This window comes from Cucurbita moschata, unplaced genomic scaffold, assembly GCF_002738365.1.
Source record: "Cucurbita moschata cultivar Rifu unplaced genomic scaffold, Cmos_1.0 Cmo_Scf00064, whole genome shotgun sequence".
NCBI classification, from domain to species: Eukaryota; Viridiplantae; Streptophyta; class Magnoliopsida; order Cucurbitales; family Cucurbitaceae; genus Cucurbita; species Cucurbita moschata.
The window spans coordinates 216,053-236,654 of record NW_019268580.1 but is presented as its reverse complement, the minus strand read 5'-3'; the positions used below and the strand labels follow the sequence as shown (position 1 = coordinate 236,654).

The 20,602-nt window shown below is 35.6% G+C and overlaps 3 protein-coding genes across 4 annotated transcripts in view; 1 reads left to right on the top strand and 2 right to left on the bottom strand.

Annotated features, from left to right (window-relative positions):
* Positions 1 to 460: 460 nt before the first annotated feature.
* Positions 461 to 14,657, bottom strand: LOC111437592 (protein translocase subunit SECA2, chloroplastic). The gene is made up of 31 exons (XM_023075630.1): positions 14,395 to 14,657; positions 14,163 to 14,297; positions 13,991 to 14,060; positions 13,831 to 13,895; positions 13,602 to 13,722; positions 13,003 to 13,094; positions 12,738 to 12,803; positions 12,398 to 12,462; positions 12,233 to 12,320; positions 10,915 to 10,980; positions 10,658 to 10,773; positions 10,340 to 10,430; positions 8,563 to 8,646; positions 8,402 to 8,494; positions 8,192 to 8,287; positions 8,015 to 8,100; positions 5,940 to 6,018; positions 5,731 to 5,844; positions 5,499 to 5,594; positions 5,344 to 5,407; positions 4,939 to 5,228; positions 4,542 to 4,597; positions 3,934 to 4,051; positions 3,768 to 3,848; positions 3,418 to 3,497; positions 2,743 to 2,797; positions 2,586 to 2,655; positions 2,314 to 2,503; positions 2,083 to 2,206; positions 968 to 1,042; positions 461 to 884 (listed from the first exon to the last, which is right to left on the bottom strand). The coding sequence occupies exons 1-31, from the start codon at positions 14,578 to 14,580 to the stop codon at positions 723 to 725; spliced, it is 3,174 nt and encodes a 1,057-aa protein (XP_022931398.1). The 5' UTR covers positions 14,581 to 14,657; the 3' UTR covers positions 461 to 722.
* Positions 14,658 to 17,247: 2,590 nt separating this feature from the next.
* Positions 17,248 to 18,143, top strand: LOC111437593 (disease resistance response protein 206-like). The gene has a single exon (XM_023075631.1). The coding sequence runs from the start codon at positions 17,436 to 17,438 to the stop codon at positions 18,012 to 18,014; it is 579 nt and encodes a 192-aa protein (XP_022931399.1). The 5' UTR covers positions 17,248 to 17,435; the 3' UTR covers positions 18,015 to 18,143.
* A 954-nt stretch (positions 18,144 to 19,097) lies between these two features.
* The window catches only part of LOC111437650 (ubiquinone biosynthesis monooxygenase COQ6, mitochondrial), a 6,568-nt gene continuing 5,063 nt past the window's right edge, over positions 19,098 to 20,602 (bottom strand). For both annotated transcript variants that reach the window (XM_023075719.1, XM_023075720.1), the window contains exon 10: positions 19,098 to 19,509. In XM_023075719.1, coding sequence (XP_022931487.1) covers positions 19,294 to 19,509 — 216 coding nt within the window. In that variant the 3' untranslated portion in view covers positions 19,098 to 19,293. The remainder of the gene's footprint in view (positions 19,510 to 20,602) is intronic.

Here is a 20,602-nt window from a genome sequence, read left to right as displayed (position 1 = left end):
TAATTTTTGAAAAAAATTAAGTTTTCGTCTTCGAACTTTAAATTCTTAATCCAACAAGTCTACCTCGTAAACTTGATGTTAGCATTTAAGAATTATTTGAGGCTCATTTTAGACAAGTTCACGGATTTTAGTAACATAGATATTCAAGTGATCGAAGTAATTGAATTATGTTAGAAACTATTATACACAATCAAAAATAAAAAATTTAAAATGACTTGAAAAATCAAGACCTCTTATCTAACAAAATACTAGTAAAGAAAAACCTCTAATGATCTCCTTTATTCTTCATTACAAGTAAGCAAATCACTAGTCTAGCATGTACATAAACATTACATGATAAAAGAAAAGTTTCTTTTGGCTTGAAATCAACCATTAAGAAGCTCACCTGCAAGCTACTCCAAAGCGTTCGTCCACGTATGATATAAATAACTTCACGAGTATACAACATATCGATCGGTAATGGAGAATGGCTTTGGTTGCCCCAATGCTTTACTAACTCATCAGTAAAAATACATCTACAGAAGTTGATGCTTCAAAACCTTAGATCACCAAAATGCAAGCTGCTGTTTAAGATGATGGAGTTAGAAGGCTTCTAGAGGACAAGGCAGGGCAATAACATTCAGCCTTTGGCTTTGATTAGGGAGGAGGAGGAACGTTTGGCTTCAATGCATATGATAGCCAGATCAATGGTAATCATGAGGTATGAAAATTTTACTGTATAATCAAAAGAATATTTCTTGAGTCTCCATTGGGGACGACCAATAACGCAAGAGTGATTCCACAGTGAGTCGTCGAGTTGCACTGAGCACCGAGATGAAAAATCGAGAACCATCAATCTTGTATTCCTCTAGAGGATTCCTGTGCCCAAAGCTTCTTACATTTACCTGTCAAATGTTCCGTGAAAAACTAGGGTCAACTAAAAAGTTTGTAAAAAGAAAGAAAAAAGAGCAAAAAGTAATGAATGTACCGCAGAACTGAGTCTGTTCATGTTTATGAGATGATCCCTCCAGAAACAATCTAAAGTCTTCACAAGAACAGCTCTCTGCGTTCAAACAAAAATTCACAGGCATAAGAAAAGGAAGAGCTATAATTTAATTGAACATTCAGTATCATTTGATTAGATAACATGATTTTAAGAGACTTTTTCACTTGTTAACGTTAGTCCATTATCCACTGCCACAGAAATGTTTGTCCCAAATGAAAAAAAAACCTTTTACACGGAAAGGAATCAAGAGGTGCACAGATGTATTGTAACAACTCAAGCCTACCGCTAGCAAATATTTTCCTCTTTGGGCCTCCCCTCAGTTTCTAAAACACGTCTGCTAGGGAGAGGTTTCCACACCCTTATAAAGAATGTTTCGTTCTCCTCCCAACCGACGTGGGATCTCACAATCCACCCCCCTTCAGGACCCAACGTCCTCACTAGCACTCGTTCCCTTCTCCAATCGATGTTGGACCCCTAATTCACCTCATTCGGGGCCCAACATCCTTGCTGGCACACTGCCTCGTGTCCTCCTTGCTGGCACACTGCCTCGTGTCCATCCCCTTCGAGGCTCAGCCTCCTCTCTAGCACAGCCCAAGTCCACCGCTAGAAGATACCCTCTTCTTTGGGCTTCCCTTCGGATTTTCCCTCAAGGTTTTTAAAACATGTCTATTGGTGTTTAGGGTTTAGGGTTTAGGGTAGTTCAGGGCCTATATCCACCTGAGGGCAATGCAAACACTCTGCAACTCTCTCCTCCCAAGCCTGGCGAATCCAAAAGCAAGTGTCGAGGCTGGAGGAAAGATGTTTTTTGGGTAGATATTTCGTGGGAAAATGTGTGGGAGGTGGTGGTGCATTTTAATGTTATCCTCTGGGCTCTTAAATCAAATTTGTTTTTATTATTATCCCTTGTTATTCCAAAAAAAATGTCTTCTGTACTCCCCCTTCTGGTTTGACCCCTTTATTGTGAAGCCCTCCTTTGTACTTTCATTTCCTTGATTAAAGCTTTTTTTAAAATTAATAAAAGGGAAAAAAGAAAAAAAAAAACCCTTAAATCAAGTATTTTGAAACATCAGAAAGTGAAATTGGAGCAAGAACACTACCTCAATTTCCTTCACATATAAATCATCATAACCAGATTCTTGAATGACATTTAAATACGAAGCAATCATAAAATCCCCAAGGTATTTGCGAAGTAGGTTGACAATCATCCTGTACCTGCCATTTCTGCATTTGAAGTTCATCATTAATGCTATTCTGAAGTACGATTGAGAATAAAATTTAGAAAGAAAAAACTTGTTTTTTTCCCTAAAAAATCTTGGTCAAATACTCACTGTGTCAAATCATCAGAGCAGATTGAAAGCCAGCGTTCCAATGAAGAATTTTTCATGCGAATTCCTCTGAAAGCATTGGGAGGTTTTGGCATTTCAGGAAGGTTGAAATTACAAACATCTGTAGAGATCGTTTGATGAGATTTCATGATGGCTTTTAATAATCCTTCCTCCGTGATTTCTGCGCCCAAGTCTTCAGAAGAACATCTCCGTTGAAGTCACAATATCAATAAGAAAATCAAGAATCAGAGGAATGTTCACAAATTAGTACTCACCCTCCAATATCGTCCCCCCAATTGTCCTAAAATCCTGCACAAGTTTACCCAAACTCCAGCTTCTGGGATGCTGACAGAAGTTCATTTAAAAGATGAATTATTAGATAGCAAAACATAAAATTTGGACAAAGAATTCTATTAATAATAATCACCACACCTTCATTGGATCAACATGATTAAAGACGATCTCATCAACCACAGCTTGCATATACCTATAAACAACTACAATTTAGCGCAAACATCGACAAAAACTGAGAAGAAACCAATTTATAATCACTGGTAACTAATGATGTTTTCCGTTTCATCGTGAGTGTGCACGTGCATACTATAGGTTATTCTAGGAACATTACATGCTACCTTCTCCAACTTTAAATTTGTTATACATAGATGTTATAATGTAATCCAAAGAATAAGGTTCTTGAGAGTTTTTATTTGATTCGAATGCAATCTTAAATTTGAATACAGCCAATTTTCCATTACAATGACGACAATGATCCCTCCTCCTATGATCCACGCTGACACTACAAAAGGAATAATATAGACCCAACCAGTCAGTAAGCTCACCTAGAACAGTATTTATTAGTAGTCCGTACAGTGAAGATTAAGCCTTTTCATTTCCACACTTGGGCTGTTAAATACATTTTGATGAGTGGTTTTTGTACAAATAGTGTAGACCCATTTGGCTCAATGAAAGATCGGTTTCTTTTATAAGTTTGTTTTAAAAAATAACAAGAGCGAGAAAATCCATTCAAGTGTGGAGTTAATTTTCTAGTTGAGTTAGCTGGTTAGACAAGATGACAGCATAGCCATTTACATTTAAAAGTACACTCACTGAAATATGTGTTGTGTGCAGCTTTCATTATTGCCCGTCAAAATTGACTGTCGAAGGTCATAGACATGCTTGCGCTGCACCTGAACAAAGGAAACCAAACATTCAATCAGTCACCAAAAGATTGTCGTATAGTTTCTCAAACCAATCATATAATCCAATTTCAACTCTAAAGTACTCTTCTAGAAATGAAGCAAAAATCAATAGTTGGCTAATTGATGACAATGGCAGAAGGTATTACTTAATATAGTCCCCTTGAAGCCAGTATTGCATTTCCTATCCTCCAAGGAGTACATGAGCTAATCAGATGATAAAAAATTGCCATAAAAACTTGGCCACTCCTACAAACTGACCTCTAACACTTCATCAAATTCAACTAGGCTCTTCCGTATGCCAAAGAAGTACTTCTCTGCATTAATTTGTAGGGCCAAGAGCTAAAAACAATAATTAAAGATTATTAATAACATAATCTTTTATTTAAACGGAAAGGATGATTTAAAAGATTATAGAAACTGTTACCTGTTTCACAATCGCACTGCCTTCAATTGGAATATCTTCATCGTTAGTTATCTTAGAAATGAGTCTCACAGCCCATTCTGTATCAAAATTAAACTTTTGGAACATCTCATCCTGCAAGCTGTCAAAATTTATAGATCATCAATTAGCTAGAGCAAGCTAAGTTAAAGATATTACATGCACCTTTTTAGCTTTTTTTTATATAAATTATTTCTGCAGCTTAAACCGAATTGTTTATCTACACTTCTTCTCTCACCACAGTAGAAGTTTAGGATCCTCCAGAAGAACCAGCATAAGGATTTAGTGGTGGAACCCGTTTTCTTATACGGAAAAGCTGGTATTGTTCAAAGTTAGGCTCAATGTGTTCTAAGAATCAATTCACACTGCCATATTTGTATTATAAATAACAAATTTCTTATACTATCACAGAACAACAATAAGAATGGATGAAAAAAAACTGATTAAAACCAGGGATCTTAGTACCAGTCTCAAGCTGAATGCTTTCATCCCACTAGATATCATCTATGTATATACAGACTTCAAATGAGGTGCACATTAATAGGCAAATGGTATGTCCACATGCTTTTTCGTATCATGGGGTAGTATTCTACCTGACCATAAATCGGGTCGATCCAGGGTCTCCTTGTCTTCCTGCTCTCCCTCGAAGCTATAAGATATCAATGAGACCATTTAGATTTAAGATCCAAGTCCAAAAATGAATTCTCTTTTCCCACAGGAAAATGGACAAAAATAAAAAGGAAATACGAATTCAAGGATCAGACAATGATGGTTACCACGACACAGCAAAAATGTTCTGAGAAGAACCAAAAAACAGTAGCTTTTTTATCATGGTATATACCACTAAGTTTAAAATGTAATTTACAAAGGGGAGTAAAACAATGTACATAAACCAGCATATCTATCTGCTGAGTATAGAATCTCACGTAACAAGTTTTGTACCAAAATCATTTTGCTCATAAAAGGTGAAATTTCAGGGGGAAAGCCAACCTGGTTATCAATTCTCCGGGACTCATGTAAAGATGTTCCTATAACGTGAAGACCTCCAAGACGTTTTACTTCAGCCCCTTCTTTCGAACAGTGCAATTCACAATCCTCTAGAACTGACAAATAGGCAAGTGCTATAGTGGGGCCAAGAGGGTATGCCTCAACCTGTTCATCAGCCAGCCTCTGTAACTCTTTAAAATTCATAGACTGACTCATTTCCACCGACTCCAAGATTAGGGATTTTGCCTCTTTATATGTCCAGTTTCTACCCTCATTTTTGCATACATATTTAGCTGGAATTCACAAGACAAAGCAACAAAGTTCAGTATATTTGCGTCACTTGTAGTAGATGTGAAATCCTATTTATTTAAAATGATTCTGAGGCAAAACATTTTAAGAGATACAAACCCATTAAAGCTGTCTTGGCTAGCAAAGCTAATGATGATGGTCCAACATTTACCTTGGACAAAACCTATAAAACAAAATAAATTGGATATGAAATTCAGGCAGCAGTTTCACAAAAGAAAAAAGAAAAAAAAAAACAAATAACCATAGTTAATTACCTTCCTTGAAACTTCTTCGCCATCAATTTCATAATCAGGAGATTCTTTTGTCAGAAATGAAAGCAGGCTGTCTTCAATAATTTCTCTCGCAAGCATCTTCAAGTATTAGACAAGAAATTTTAAAAAAAAAATCAATAGTTGATTGAATTTAAAAAATGATGCAACTTTTCTTCATAGAAAGGGACAGAGTTCCTTAAACTGACTTAAAAACTAATTTCACTTCTAAACCTACTTTTGGATTTCCTCCTAGAATTATGTCAGTGCCTCTCCCAGCCATATTTGTTGAAATGGTGATGGCATATTTCCTTCCAGCTTGTGCGACAGTTTCAGCTTCCCTAGCTGCATACTGGGTAAAATATAAGAAACGGGAAGGCAAAAAGGTTTTAATAGAGGATTTATACAAATCAACCAAAATACGGTTTTAGTTAGTAAGATATTAACCTTGGGTCGTGCATTCAAAACATTGTGGGGAATTTTTCGCTCCTTCAATAAGTCAGATAGGTATTCAGAATTTTCAACGCTGCATCAAGAAATAAGAGAACATTGGGGTAGATATACTCATAATACCTACAATAGTGAAATAGAAATCCTCCCCTATAAAAAAGAGGATAGTAAAACATTCATAAAAAAATTCTTAAAAATAAAAATCAACTTGCAATAAATACTCGTCAACAAAGAAACAAAACCTTGAATAAAAGAAATATTTTTAAAAAAAAAGTTTGATGGAAAGGAATCAGATTCTATGAAAAAACTTCTATTGATTGAGGAATCAGGCTCTCATTGCCAAACAGGGCTGGTGTTTTATGGTGCAGAAGGATATCTTATGGAGGAAAGTCACTGCCGCGAAGTATCATTGGAATAAGCATGATCGGTGCCCCTCCATGAATGTTTCTCACATGTTAAAGGGCCCCAGATCATGAAGAATATCCAATCCTCTGCAGGTTGGTACAAAATTAAGCTTGGCAAAGGTAATAAAACTAGTTTCTGGAAATACAAATGGTTGATACGTGTGCCTTTGTTTGAAGCTTTTCCTAGACTTTACAAAGTTGCTGTCTCCAAGGTGTCTTGCGTTAACCACCTCCAAATCAGTAAGGTTCCTTCTAAAATCCACCTTCCAATCATAAGTACTGAAATCTTAATTTATTTCGTCTTTCTCTATCCCTTCCCACTGGATACATTATTGATAAGGCCACCGCTTTCCTTCCTTAACTCTCGGTTCATGATAAAGAGGTAGCAAGGTTCATCTTCAAAACTGAGGAATCACCCAAAAGTATATCAATGCAATTTTTTAAGGTCAATTTTCAGCAGCTAAGCTATTTATTTAAAGAAAATCTACCTTCCACCTTAGAGTAATTCAACCTCAATCTTTTATCAAGTCCTCGAAACCTGGATGAGGGTGAAAAATCTGGCTACAAGCAGAATGGGAAAAATATTCACAATATTCCTTGCCCTATGTAAGAATCTGGAACGAATGAACCCTGCTACTTCAATCATCTAAAAGAACAAATCTACCAATAAGAGACACGCTCTCTCATGGTGGACCTAGTAAAGGTCCCATTAGAAATAGGAGAATCATGAGAGGCATTGGATCGTTGCTTGAACTTTCTCATGCTTTTGTTTACAGAATGACGTGAAGATTCTCTCGCACCCATCAAGTAAACATTGAATTTCACCAATACACCAAACATTCAGAATCATAAATTTCCTTCCAAGGGTATTTCTTCAACCATAGATACTAAAGACCCAACAAACTGATTTGTTCCCCAAGTCAATTGTCAACAAGATAGATACTCCCAATGAAAACATCATTGGCAAAGGTGAACCTATCATTCCACAAAGCCACGGTCCCCCTGCAATACCAACAGAAAGAATAATAAGTCATCTGATGTTCTTCACTTCCTACAGCTCCGATTCTTGAAGGAATACTTTGACAAGATCAATGAAAACTAGGTGTCTTTAATAATTCCTCTTTCTTCGTAGCCCCAAAGCACCTGACATCCACCAAGAAATCTTCATTGATCTACACTAAGCTTCCCTTCCACAGTGTCAATACAACAATTTTTCTCATAATTGACAGAGGTGAAAAGTTCCTTTAATTCTCTTCTCCCTGTCCCTTGTGTTTGGGAAATGAGGTCTAACTTGCATTTTTCTAGGAATGGACCTAATGCACAGACCAAATTTCTAAACATGGTCTTCGAGGCCTTTCCATCTTTATCAAGAAAGTAAAGGGCCTAGGCGCTAGGGTTCCCTCCCTAGCTCCTTGAAAAGTAATCTGGCACATTTGCGGTCTCTATTTATTAGTGAGTTTAAAATGCCAAAGATCATCAACAGACGGCATTAGTAGCTCTGATCTCTATATACTACCAGAAAGGACATAAAATCAACCATGCTGTTAGTAAATGGAAATCCTTATGTAAAGATGAAGGGACTTGATTTGAAAAACATATATATGTGATCCATTTAGGGTCAAAATTACATGGCACATTGGCCAGAATAAAAAGATGAGTAAAAAATACCTGGTGGTTCCAACTAAAACAGGACGACCTTGTCTGAACATGTATTCAACTTCTTGGCGAACATATTCCCACTTTCCTCTAGCAGACTAACAAAAAGAGAGATCAGAGAAGGTCAAGTTGAAAAATTGAACTATATGGGAAGGTTACAGATGAATAAAAAAAGTATCAAAGCCCTACCGCAAAAGCTTGGATAGGTAAATCTTTACGAATGTTTGGCAAATTTGTGGGGACTTCAATTACAGGCGTCTGGAACATTTTCAAGAACTCTTTCTCCTGAAATGATATATATCAGAATATGATAATTAAAATACAAAATAATCTTCAAAGCAAAAATGACTAAATAAGAATATATGAAATCAAATTTGATTCCTCTACATTAGTGCCCACCTCAGTTTTTGCAGTTCCAGTCATCCCTGATAACTTGGGATAGAGTTTGAATAAAGACTGATATGTGATTTGTGCCACTACAACCGAATCAGCCTGAGAAGTACACAAAATTAGACTAAACCAACAATAGTTATCTTTTATTCTTTCTAAGAAAAAAATACCTGAATCTTCAGGCCTTCTTTGGCCTCTACTGCCTGATGTATTCCCTCAGACCATCTTCTTTTTTCTTCCACTCTACCTGTCAGCTGCAGAAAGTGAATTCATTGTCAGATATGGTCGTCTATATGCTCACCCCTTAAAGTTCTATAAGAATGCCGCCAATATTGTATCGAAGAGACAATAAATACATGACAATTCAGAAAATACGCGGAGTATTCGACAACATTTGGTTCCAATATTGCTTCTGGACTGAATATTAACTTTGCTAAGAGTGCGTTTTTGGATATTCATCTTCATGGTTCAGAAATGGAGTATTTGACAACGACATTTGGTTGCAAGCAGTGTAATTGGCCTTCTACTTATCTTGGGCTTCCTTTGGGAGGCCGCTCGAATTGTTCTTTTTTCTGGCAGCCTGATATTGAAAGTACAACATAAGCTTCATAGCTGGAAATATGCTTTTATTTTGAAAGGTGGGCGACTAAATTTTTTCCAAGCTATTTTCTCAAACAATCCCGAATTATTACTTATCATCATTTAAGCTACCAGCAAAGGTAGCTAAATCTTTGGAGAAACTTATTTGTGATTTCTTTTAGGAAGGATCTAGAGGCAACAGTGGTCTGCATAATATTAAATGGGAAATGACAACTTCCTAAATCTCTAGGTGGCCAGGCATAGATAAAAATTTCAGCAGCATAATTTAGCTCTCTTGGCAAAATGAACGAGGAGATTTTTAAATGAGCTAATGCTCCTTGGCATGAACTCATTGTTGTCAACTATTATTTGACTGCACGAAATTGTCATTGGCCTTTGCCGATTCAGAGAGCTTCTAGTATTGATATTGTTGCCACTCATATTCAAAGATGTCTTCCCAACAGCCAGTCTGTTTCTTTGGCTTTTACTTGTGGGGTCCTCACAACTATATTTCCTTGCCTCTAGCGACTAACCACTTGACTGTGGGTGAAAATTGGAAATCCTTATCTGATGCTTGGGATTTGCATTTTCGACATAATCTTAATGATTTTTTTTTATGAGAAAACTTTACCCTAATTGTTAAAAGATTAAAGAATGCACAGGCCAAAAAAGCCCACAAAAGGGAGCCAAACTACACAATAATGTGCTCCAGTCAAGAGAAATAAGACCAAGTGAATAATTACAAAAAAAAAATAATAATAATAAATAAAATAAAAAAACTGAAACTGAGGCCTGGATAGAAACAAAGAATCTAATAAGGGACCAAATATCACTCTAGTCACTCTCAGGCGCCTCGGAAGATTTTGTTGTTTCCCTTACCCAAGAGACCCACAAAAGTGCGAGTGGTAATGTGCTCCCGAACTCTTGAAAAAACTGCCTTTAGGATGTGCTATGACTTGGCTTTCTTTTCCAGCCGTGTCATCCCTAAACTCTAAAATTCACTAAATTTAAAACTAGAGATTATTAACACTACAGGGTCCTCAATTAGATCTTGCATAGGTAGTCTAATGGGATTTTAAAGTCATAACCATAGATTTCAACCAAGGACCTATGCCACTAGTGGCTAAACCAATGAAACACCTTTGAAAATGATATTTATGTTTCATGTTTTTCTTATAGAAAACACAAATATCAATCTGCATCAGGGAAAACCACCACGCAATTTTTGAATGAACATAATATGCTTCACAATCTTTTAAAACAAGATCAAATTAAGGTAGACTATGAACCCAACACCAACACAATGATTAACAATAATGGCAATAGTAGCACAGTAAGAAAGCAATTATTACAAAAGTATAAGTTTACCTCATTTATTATAAGAGCCTTCCCATTCCTGACTATATATTGGACATCTCGTCGATAGAATTCTTTAGCTTTAAGTGCATTTATCACAAATCTGTATGTGCCAAAGTTTAAAGGGAGAAAGATTCAGCTTCCGATATACGATGAGAATATTATTTACTAAAAAAATAAAGTAAAAAAAAAAAAATTAAAAGCACATAACAATTTCTTTAAAAAATAATTTCAGAAAAAAATACAAAAGAGAATTCCATGGTGAAGGTCAAGACCAAGACTAAAAGATATTTACAAAATAAAACTCAAAACAAAAGATTGCACCATTACCTAGCCCATGGATCGCTTTCATCCCATAAATCATTGGTTTCAAGAGCGATCTCTGCCATTGCAATTCCTTCTTCGGTCAACTCTACTGAATTGTCTTTCAATTCCACATTATAATGCTGAAACCAAAAATAAAATAAAATAAAATATTGAGTAGAAACAACACTAGAGTATGTGCACCTCTTGTTACTATTTAACAAGCCAAAGACTCTCTGAATCTTAGAATTCGAATGGAGAAATAAATTAAGTGATCAACTCACAATTCCCTTGACAAGCAGCTCAGCTATCTTAGCAGCAACTGGATATCGGGCAGCATCTTTGCTAGCCTAAGAAAGAAAATAACAAAGACAATACAATTTTCTTATGGAGAACTGCTTCCGGTAAAGTAAAAGGAACATAAAAATGATAGATTCAAAATTCACCAAAGCCAAACAAAGGAAATTACCGAAGAAAATTACAAAATCCATTGATGTCAAGCTTATGCAAAGTCTGAAATTAGGCAGTTCAGGTTTAGATAGTTTCCAAGTTTAGTAGTTTGTTTTTTTCCAAGTGTCTGTGACTTCAAATTTGTAATCTAGTTTTTTCCTACACTTTGTTATTATCCTTATGTAATTCCTTATTTCATCAATGTAAAATTCTATATCCACTTTAAAAAATAATAAAATATTACAAAATCCATTGAGGGAAGGCTGCGATTGGAGAAGTTGAAAAGAATAGCCCAAGAGCCCTCCGAAATTTTCTCCTCCAAATCTTGAAACAACCAGTTTCTTTAAATTCAAGTTTCCAAATAGTAGGAAAATTACAATTTAACCAAATGCCAGAGAGAGTTCGCACTTAGTTTTGAATGTATGCTATTGCTCAATGAGAGAGAGCAATAGAAAATCCTTCTCAGACCAAGGCATGTTCCAAGTAAAGATACCGAGAGCTTTTCCCCAAATGAACTTAGTCATCATATGAAATACGAATAAATGACTAGCATTCTCACAATCGCAAACTTGAACCAAACATACCAAGCTTGGAAAATTGCTCAAAAGGACCCAAAACCCTAAAACCTCTATCTAAAAAACAAAACTGAAATTTCTGTCTCCTCTTTGTTTTCTTCTTTTCTCTCGTCTCTGTCTTCTTCTTCTCTCTCACCTCTGTCTTCTTCTTTTTCTCATCTTGTCTTCTTCTTCTTCTTCTTCTTCTTCTTCTTCTCCTCTCTTTTCTCCTACTTCTTCCCCATTTCATCTCTTATCCCACTATGGTTTGAGCACCAACAACCCAAAAAGATGAAATGTTGAAGAAAAACGTGGTCCAAATCGAGGGCCAAAACGAGCATTTCTGGGATCAATTGTCAAACAAGCTACCTTTTCTTAAAATTTTGTAATTATCCTCCGCTTGTTACGCATCAATAGGATTGGTTAGAGATCTCCTCAGCTTTATGAAATTTTCGTTCTTCATTCTTTATATCTCTATTCTAACAAAAAGATTCCACATGCAATATAACTGCACTACTAATTTACAAGATTTTGATTTAAGATACTGAACTTCCAAATAATTACAAAGAAAATGCAGAGGGTAAAAATAAATTCTTACCTCACCACTTATTAATAAAGGATTTCTTCCTTCATCAATAAGAACTGAGTCAACTTCATCAACTATAGCAAAATGGAACGGTTTTGGCCTGTCATTTACATAATAATGTCACTGGCAGGGCAACAAAGCTATGGCAATCAAGTTCAAGTTGCGTCATAAGCATACCATCTCATCACAAGCTGTTCCTCATTTCCAGCCAGATTGTCTCGTAGATAATCAAAGCCAAGTTCCTGAAAAACACCCCAGATTTATGCTATGTCAGGAAGGGAGAAGCAGTATGATTCCCTCAGATTTACACTATGTCATTAAGGAGAAAAAAACACGGAATGGTTTCTCAGACTATATGGGTGTTGGATGAAGGATGTCCATTAATTATAATCATTTAGGTTCATACTAGAGCAAAAACACTGGCAATCAACCAGCACTTCTAGCCTCAGTATTATCAACTAAGCAATGGTAAGAGTGCAGCAGGATGCAACAAACAAATAACGAAAATATGACTTACTGAGTTATTCGTGTAAGTGATATCACAACTATAGTTGGATCTCCTCTCTTCAGCCTTCATCCCCCTCTGTTTATTGAATTAAAAAGAAATCAAAATGAAGTGAAAACTTGAAATACATCAATGAAATCATTGTTTCCTCCCAAAATATATAGACAATAGAAACGTTATGGATTGAGGAGGAAGATTTTGTCCTCTATCATTGATAACTATAACAAAATATCTTGTAAACATGTAAAGTACGGACAACAAGCAAACTGCTAATCACCTGTATCAAACCCACTGATAAACCTAAGAAGCGATGAACACGACCCATCCATTCAGCATCACGTTGAGCCAGATAGTCATTCACAGTTACAACTAGAAGAATGAGATATTATTAGAGTTTGACCAAAAAAAATAACAGATGAACACACAAAGACCCCGTACACTTCCTTTCAAATTCGAAGGGTGTGCCACTTGTAAGCTAAAACAAAACCAACCATACAGACAAGGAATTAATAAAAGGAAAGTAACTTAGGACAGGTACCTTTAACAAAATGTGCTAGAACAATTTATGCTGTAAATGTCTGGTAACACAAATAGAACGCTTCAAGATTTACCAGAACAGGATCACCAAATGAGGACTATAAGATCATACTTCATCTCTACAAACATGATTTGCTCCTAAACAATAAGGTAGTACGAGTAACAATCTTATGATTTAGATGTGTACAAATTGACAAGAACCTCTTTTTCCTTTCTTCCTCTCTTTATTAACTGACATTTGTTGACATATTATCATATCCAATTACTACAGGATGACTTCAGTTAATTCCCTACAAGCCATGATAATATCACATGCAAAAGTACAATTTGAAGTCCTACCATGAACACCTTCACCCGTCAGGGCATTGAGATATGCTGCCAATGTAGAAACCAACGTTTTCCCTTCACCAGTCTTCATTTCCGCTATGGAACCATCATGAAGCACTGCTCCACCAATAATCTGTGGTAAATATAAACAAACCGACACTGATCACCATAGTAACCACCACCATTTCAAGCCGGAAAAAAAAAAAATTCTAACTCCAAATTACATGAAGGAAACGGATACCTGTACATCAAAGTGGCGCATTCCAAGCTTCCTTTTTGCAGCTTCACGGACTACCGCAAATGCCTCTGAAAGGATTGTAAGTAGAAGAATTAATAAACAAGCAAGTGAAACTGGAGTATAAGCTTCGAAATTCAGGTAGATGATAATAGAATGCCTCAACCAGCTTGAATGTCTGCCAAAGTCTCTCCCTGTTCAAGCCTTCTACGGAACTCCGAAGTCTTTGCAGTGAGCTGGATATTGAAAAATTCAGTTAATTTAATTTTTTGGGCGGTAGAGTTACATGGATATCAAAAGCAATTACAGCCAAGAGAAGACAAGTCAATTCAATGAACCTGCTCATCAGCGAGGCTCTGCATCTGCGGCTCAAATTCATTAACGGAGTTAACAAGACGATGGTAATCACGAACAACCCAATAATTCATGCTCGTTAAATCACTCCAAGTCTTTCCAGCAGACCCCAAAGTCTCCTGAACCAACAATAGAAATACACAGAGTGAAGATTCAAACAGAAGAATTGCAGCCAGGAAAAGACGGCGAAACAAGTAAGTTTTAAAGAACACAAACTTTCAATGACGCGACAACGGGAGAGGCGGTGGCCGCCGATGAGGAAGTGACAATTGAACGGTGTCGCCGGAGAGGGTAGGGAAAAGATGACAACGTCTGGAAAGAAATGGGACTGACAAAGCCAATGGTGGGCCGCAGAGACGGCAGCAAGGAAGGGGGCTTCGGAAAAGCATGAGTGGTAGCCATGCAGGTTTATCCAGGGTTCAGTTAAAGAGTATTGCACAGTCACCCGAACCTCAACGGAGGAGCTGTATTTTCGCCGTCCGTGGAAGTGAACGCCGATTGGTTGGTGCTATAAGTATGTGAATTTTGCCGTGATAACCGATGCTGGGTTTTATTTTGGGCCCTTTAAAAACGAATGGGCCCAAACTCAACTGTAATCCAGAAGTTGGGCCCTTATTTATTTTGGGCCCAAACTCAAACCTTATGGATTAAAAGTTAACACTTATTTTTTTAATTATTTTCTTTTCTTTTCTTTTTCTTTTTTTTTATATTTTAAAAAAGTATATCGAAATTTAAAGAAACACATGAACGTTGTATTATTTGCAAATCTACATCTAAATAGTTTGATTTTTTTTGTTTGCGAATATACCATAAAGGTTTAAATCTCGAGTAAATTACAATGATCAATTTTAATATAGGGACTCTTTAAGACAAGGACATTTTCATGTTGCGATTCCCTCTGTCTATTTTCGAGTTGGATTCCAAGAACACACACTCCTATTACATTTATTTTTGCAATCCATATAAATTTTAAATTTTAAAATTTAAAACAAAGAACTATATTTAACATAATATACTATAAATGGTATAGATTACATAATAATTTCACTAAAGTTTTAACAAAAATAATCGATTCCAAAAATTGGGTTGGTGACCCAAGCAACTCGAATAGACCTTATGATCTAACTCAACCTAACTCTTCACTTTCGAGTGGGCAATGATTGGGTGTTTTTTTTTTTAATTATTTTTAAAAATACTACTTATCCGAAATACTTGTTACATTAACCACTAAAATCTCATTTAAGTCAAATATCAAGCATTTGCAAGTCATAATACATCACTAATATCCGTTACAAATAAAAAAATATTCTTAATCTTTATAATAAACGTTAAAAGTAGGGCTCGGTTTAGTTGTAACCCAATTTTCGATTGGTCGGATTGATTCGAAAAAACATGTTAACCAATGAATTGACTCAAATTTTCAATTTTCAAAACATTCAACTCAACCCAATCTTTGAAATTTGGGTTAGATAGTTCGAATTAATTGGATTATCAAATTATATGAATACTCAGATTAAAATTTCAAACAAAATGGGTTGTTTTTTGACAGTGACTAGAGAGATTAATGAGGTAATTAGAACAGGATTTAGCAAAGATAGAGACTAAAAAGTCCCTAATTAATACAGGCTTTAATAAATCATAACAGACAGTTGGTGGCTTTTGTTCACCCACCAATTAGGTAAAGAACTTCCCCATTACATTAATTTTTAATTAAATCTGCTTTCATTTGAATCTCATAAGACATGCCCCACCGTGTCATTACCCATCTCTTCTTTTCTTCATTCTTCTGTTTGTTGTTCATCTCAACATGATTTTTTTAATCAATTTAAACGTTTGAAAAGACATATGAAATAAATAATACAATCTTAGATAATCTAGGTTATATGTTCTAATCTTAATCATAATTCTAGTCATGAGGCGTTATACACACCATTATGATATAATTGTGAGGAATCAAGGCAAAAGCTAGTGAGTATTTGTCGTTTGAGTAAAGTAAAAGTACATGAATAGACCAAAATCATATCCAGACCAGAGTGATCTGAGGATATATTTAAAAATGACAAAAAAAATAATGGATGGTTACTATATATGTCAACCATGTGCACCTTCCTTTCAAATGGTTTTACATCCAAATGAGTATGATCATGAGGAAATTAATAGGGACTAAAAAAAGTGTACTTTTCATTTCGGTAGCTCAATCATAAAAATTTCAAAGCTAAATATGTTCATGATAAGAAAAAGTCTTAGAAAACATATGATTGAAGATAAGACGTATTTAAAAGACAGGTGTTGATTTGCGAGGATGTCTTACACTTTTAGAAACATTTCAAGACAAGTAATATAACAATGTCCGAGTCATTGAGTCTAAATTCCAAGCTCTCATTTAAATCATAAATCATAAAATATCTTTTTTGTTTTTTTTTTTCTAATGAACTCCCGAAAAAATTAAGATTCAAATACATTATTAAAAATTATAATTTAACAATGCATACTTTTTATTATCATCGTATCTTAATAAATTTAAAATATGAAAAAAAAAATTAAGATCGGTTAAATTTTAAACCATATTATTTCTCATATATATATACACATACTACTCCTCTACTCGAGAATAAAATCTTTTAATTTACAACAAAAGAGTTTCACTTCAATTTTTCAAAGTTTCGTTAATACCGTCAAATTTTATAAAAAAAAAATAATTAAAAAATGCTTTAAACATTTTTAAAAGTTCAAAAATATTACATTTCAAAAATATTTATGGAGTAATATTAAAAATTTTGGAAATGATATATGATGGGGTGATAAATTGTATTGGTGCATGTATTAACATAATATTTTATTTATAAAGATTATGGTTTTTAAAATTTTTGAATAAAAATTGCTAAGTTTTTTTTTTTTTTTTAATAAATTATAACGTTAAAAAAAATAAATAAATAAAATAACTATACCTTCCCATGATGAAATTATGGAAAATTTAGTTCGCCCGCTGCCGCACCCAGCCGCCGCAAGTGGACCCGCTGCCGCACCCAGCCGCCGCAAGTGGACCAACTAATCCCTTATCAGTCGTAGCAGTAGACATTAAGCATCCTAAAGCGTAGCACAAAAATTCCTCAATCTCTTCTTCTTTCTTTTTTCTTCGATCCCAAGTTACACCTCCGTTTTTTGTTTTTTCCCCCATTCAATCTCCACTCATCTTCTATAAGAACCATCGCAATCCGATTCCATGTTCAGATACTGCCCTAATTTCATCCACAATCATGGCTCCCAAGGCTCCCAAATCTCCCATTCCCAATCTCTTCTTCTTCCTTCTCCTCATACTCTCTGCATTCTCCGCCGCTGCCGCTTCCGGAAAACTCCGCTCTCGCCGCCCTTGCCGCCGTCTGGTGTTCTATTTCCACGATATCCTCTACAACGGCGAAAACGCTGCGAACGCAACCGCCGCCATTGTCGGAGCTCCGGCTTGGGGAAATACGACGGTTCTTACAGGAATGAACCACTTCGGCGATGTGGTGGTGTTTGACGATCCGATTACTGTCGATAACAATCTGCACGGGCCTCCTGTGGGACGGGCTCAGGGATTCTACATTTACGATAAGAAGGAGATCTTCACGGCGTGGCTTGGATTCTCGTTTGTGTTCAACTCGACGGAACACAGAGGGAGCTTGAACTTCGCTGGCGCTGATCCGTTGATGAACAAGACTAGAGATGTTTCGGTGATCGGTGGGACGGGGGATTTCTTCATGGCGAGAGGGATTGCGACTCTGTCCACGGATTCGTTTGAAGGGGAAGTTTATTTTCGGCTTCGAGCGGATATTAAACTGTATGAATGTTGGTAATGATTTTTAGGGCTTTTGTTTTTTTCCCTCTCCCGTTTTCGTTTGTTCGAATTCAAATCTGATGCATTTGATTTTATTCTCTGTTCAATGTAATGATCGAAAATGTAATGCAATAAATTGATTGGATAAGCTTTATTTGACTGTTTTTAAAAAATTAATTAATTTCAATTTCGTCCATTTTCAAATTTCTCATAAATGAAACGAAATCACCTTTAAGAAAATTTAAAAGAATTGATATTTATTATCTATATCTGTTTGATGATGGAAGTCCCACATCCGTGACCTGTGGGAGAGTGCTACAAGCAAAACCATAAGAGCTTATGCTTAAAGTGGACAATATCATACCATCGTGGAGAGTCGTGTTCATCTAACATGGTATTAGAGTCATGCTCTAAACTTAGTCGTGTCAATAGATTGGTAAAATCCTCAAATGTCGAACAAAGGACTTCAAAAGAAAAGGAATCGAGCCTCCTTGAAGGGCAGTAAAAACTGACTAAGACTCCAAAGGAGTCTAGCCTCGATTAAGGGGAGGCGTACTTTGTTCGAGGGGAAGTGTTGGATGATGGAAGTCTCACGGCTAATTTATGAAATGATCATGAGTTTATAAACCAAGAATACTCTAGCCCAAAATCATGAGAGGTTATGCTCAAAGTGGACAATATGGACAATATCATACTATTGTGGAGAGTCTGACGAACTTTTTTTAGCAATCGACTCACATGAAATTATGATACATTTATGTTACGAAATTTCTTAAAAAAGAAGCTATAGTTTTCATTCTTTGAATTAATTTAAATCGTCAAATAAAAAATCAAAATATTAATATAAATCACATGAATTTAAAATTAATTTGGAATTGTATAAGTTAAAACATTGAATTAATTATGAAACTAATTTAAGCCTTAAACTTTTTGGAGTAGAATCAATTTGGACCTTATAGTTGTGATCTTATAAACTTCCCATCATTTTAAAAGGTATCTAATATGTTATTGATTTATTTAATTTGTTAAATGATGAATATATCGTACACAAAATTAAAAGTTTAATATTCTATTAATTAGACGTCATTAAATAAAATATTAGATACAAAATTTAAATTTTATGTCGAGTAGAAAAGAGAGGCAGCCTCTGATAAACGAAAACGAAAACGAAAACGATTCACTACGAAATTTCTCTACAAAGAACAAATTTTATTCCAAAGCATAACGAAAAAAAGAAGAACCAATTCATTTTGCTGTCTATAAGATTTGCAGTCTCCTTTGTGTGTATTATTTAAGGCTCAAGTGAAGAGAGGCAGCCTTTGATCTCCAGAGGCATATGAAATAATACTCTTTTTAAGAGGAGAAATGTAGTTAGCCCCATGGAAAGCAGCAGCTCGCAAGACGTTGAGAGGTCCAAAATCCACAGAATACGCCTTCTGGAAGCCATCAAGAATGGCCATCATAGCAATATTAGCAGGTTTCCTCTCTGCTTCATATTTCTTCATCAATCCTACCTGCATAAAGTTCATTCATTCAACCCAATTCAATAACAAAAGCAACGAAAACGACAGACCATCTGATAACGATGTTGTTTTTGTTCGTCGTCTATGACCAACTTTCTTCATTCTACAAGCAGAATTTCAAAAACAAAGACAGAGATAAAGTACAGTCGTTATCGTATGAGGACGATAACGACGATGTTGAATTTAAGAGCATGTTTACGAAGTTCCCCTAATGGATCAGATGTCAATTTGGAGGGTCGAGTGCCTTGCAACTCTCCATTAACAGAAAACTTCAGGAAATGGACATATGCATCATCCTTCAGTTTAAAGATAAAGGAACTTCTTACCAAATATAATGGGTCAATCAAATGAACCAACATGGATTGACATGTGATTGAAAAGGCAAGATCAAAACTTAGATGCCTTTGAAGGCTTTGGTTATTTTTATTCCATGGAGTTCAATTCAAGTAACGTAAACTAACCCGAACGCTCAGAGTTATATACATGCTAAAACTATCACATAAGTTCGACTTACTGATGTTAAGCATGCACAAGAAAACAAAGGAAATATCATGAAAAATTCAAATCTATTGTTGGTCATTGCTATTCAATCCCTGGATGTTAAGGTTGTCAGGCAAGTACAACTTGGCACGTCAAGAACCGCACATCTTATTAAATCTAATCAGGATTAAGGGAAATTTTTTAAGAATTGATAAGTTTGAGGTTGTTCGGTTACTTGAACAGGATCTGTTCTATACGTTGTAGAGCTGTGTCCTTGAGTTCTAAAGTTGAGGGCGCTACTGAAACTTCTAAAACCCTGGGATCGAAGTGAAAACAAACCTAAGGTTGTTCGTTGGGACGATGGGTATATTTTAGCCTATAGTCCCACAATCCCAAATATAAGGGTCTGATGACACCTAATAATTGTGGTTAGACAAGCTACAGTACAACCCTCCCATGTGACAAAATGAAACACTTAGTTGATAGGAGATGTACACAACCAATATGAGATCCCACATCGATTGAGGAGGAGAACGTAACATTCTTTATAAGGGTGTGGAAACCTCTCCCTAATAGACGCGTTAAAAAAAAAAAAAAAAAAAAC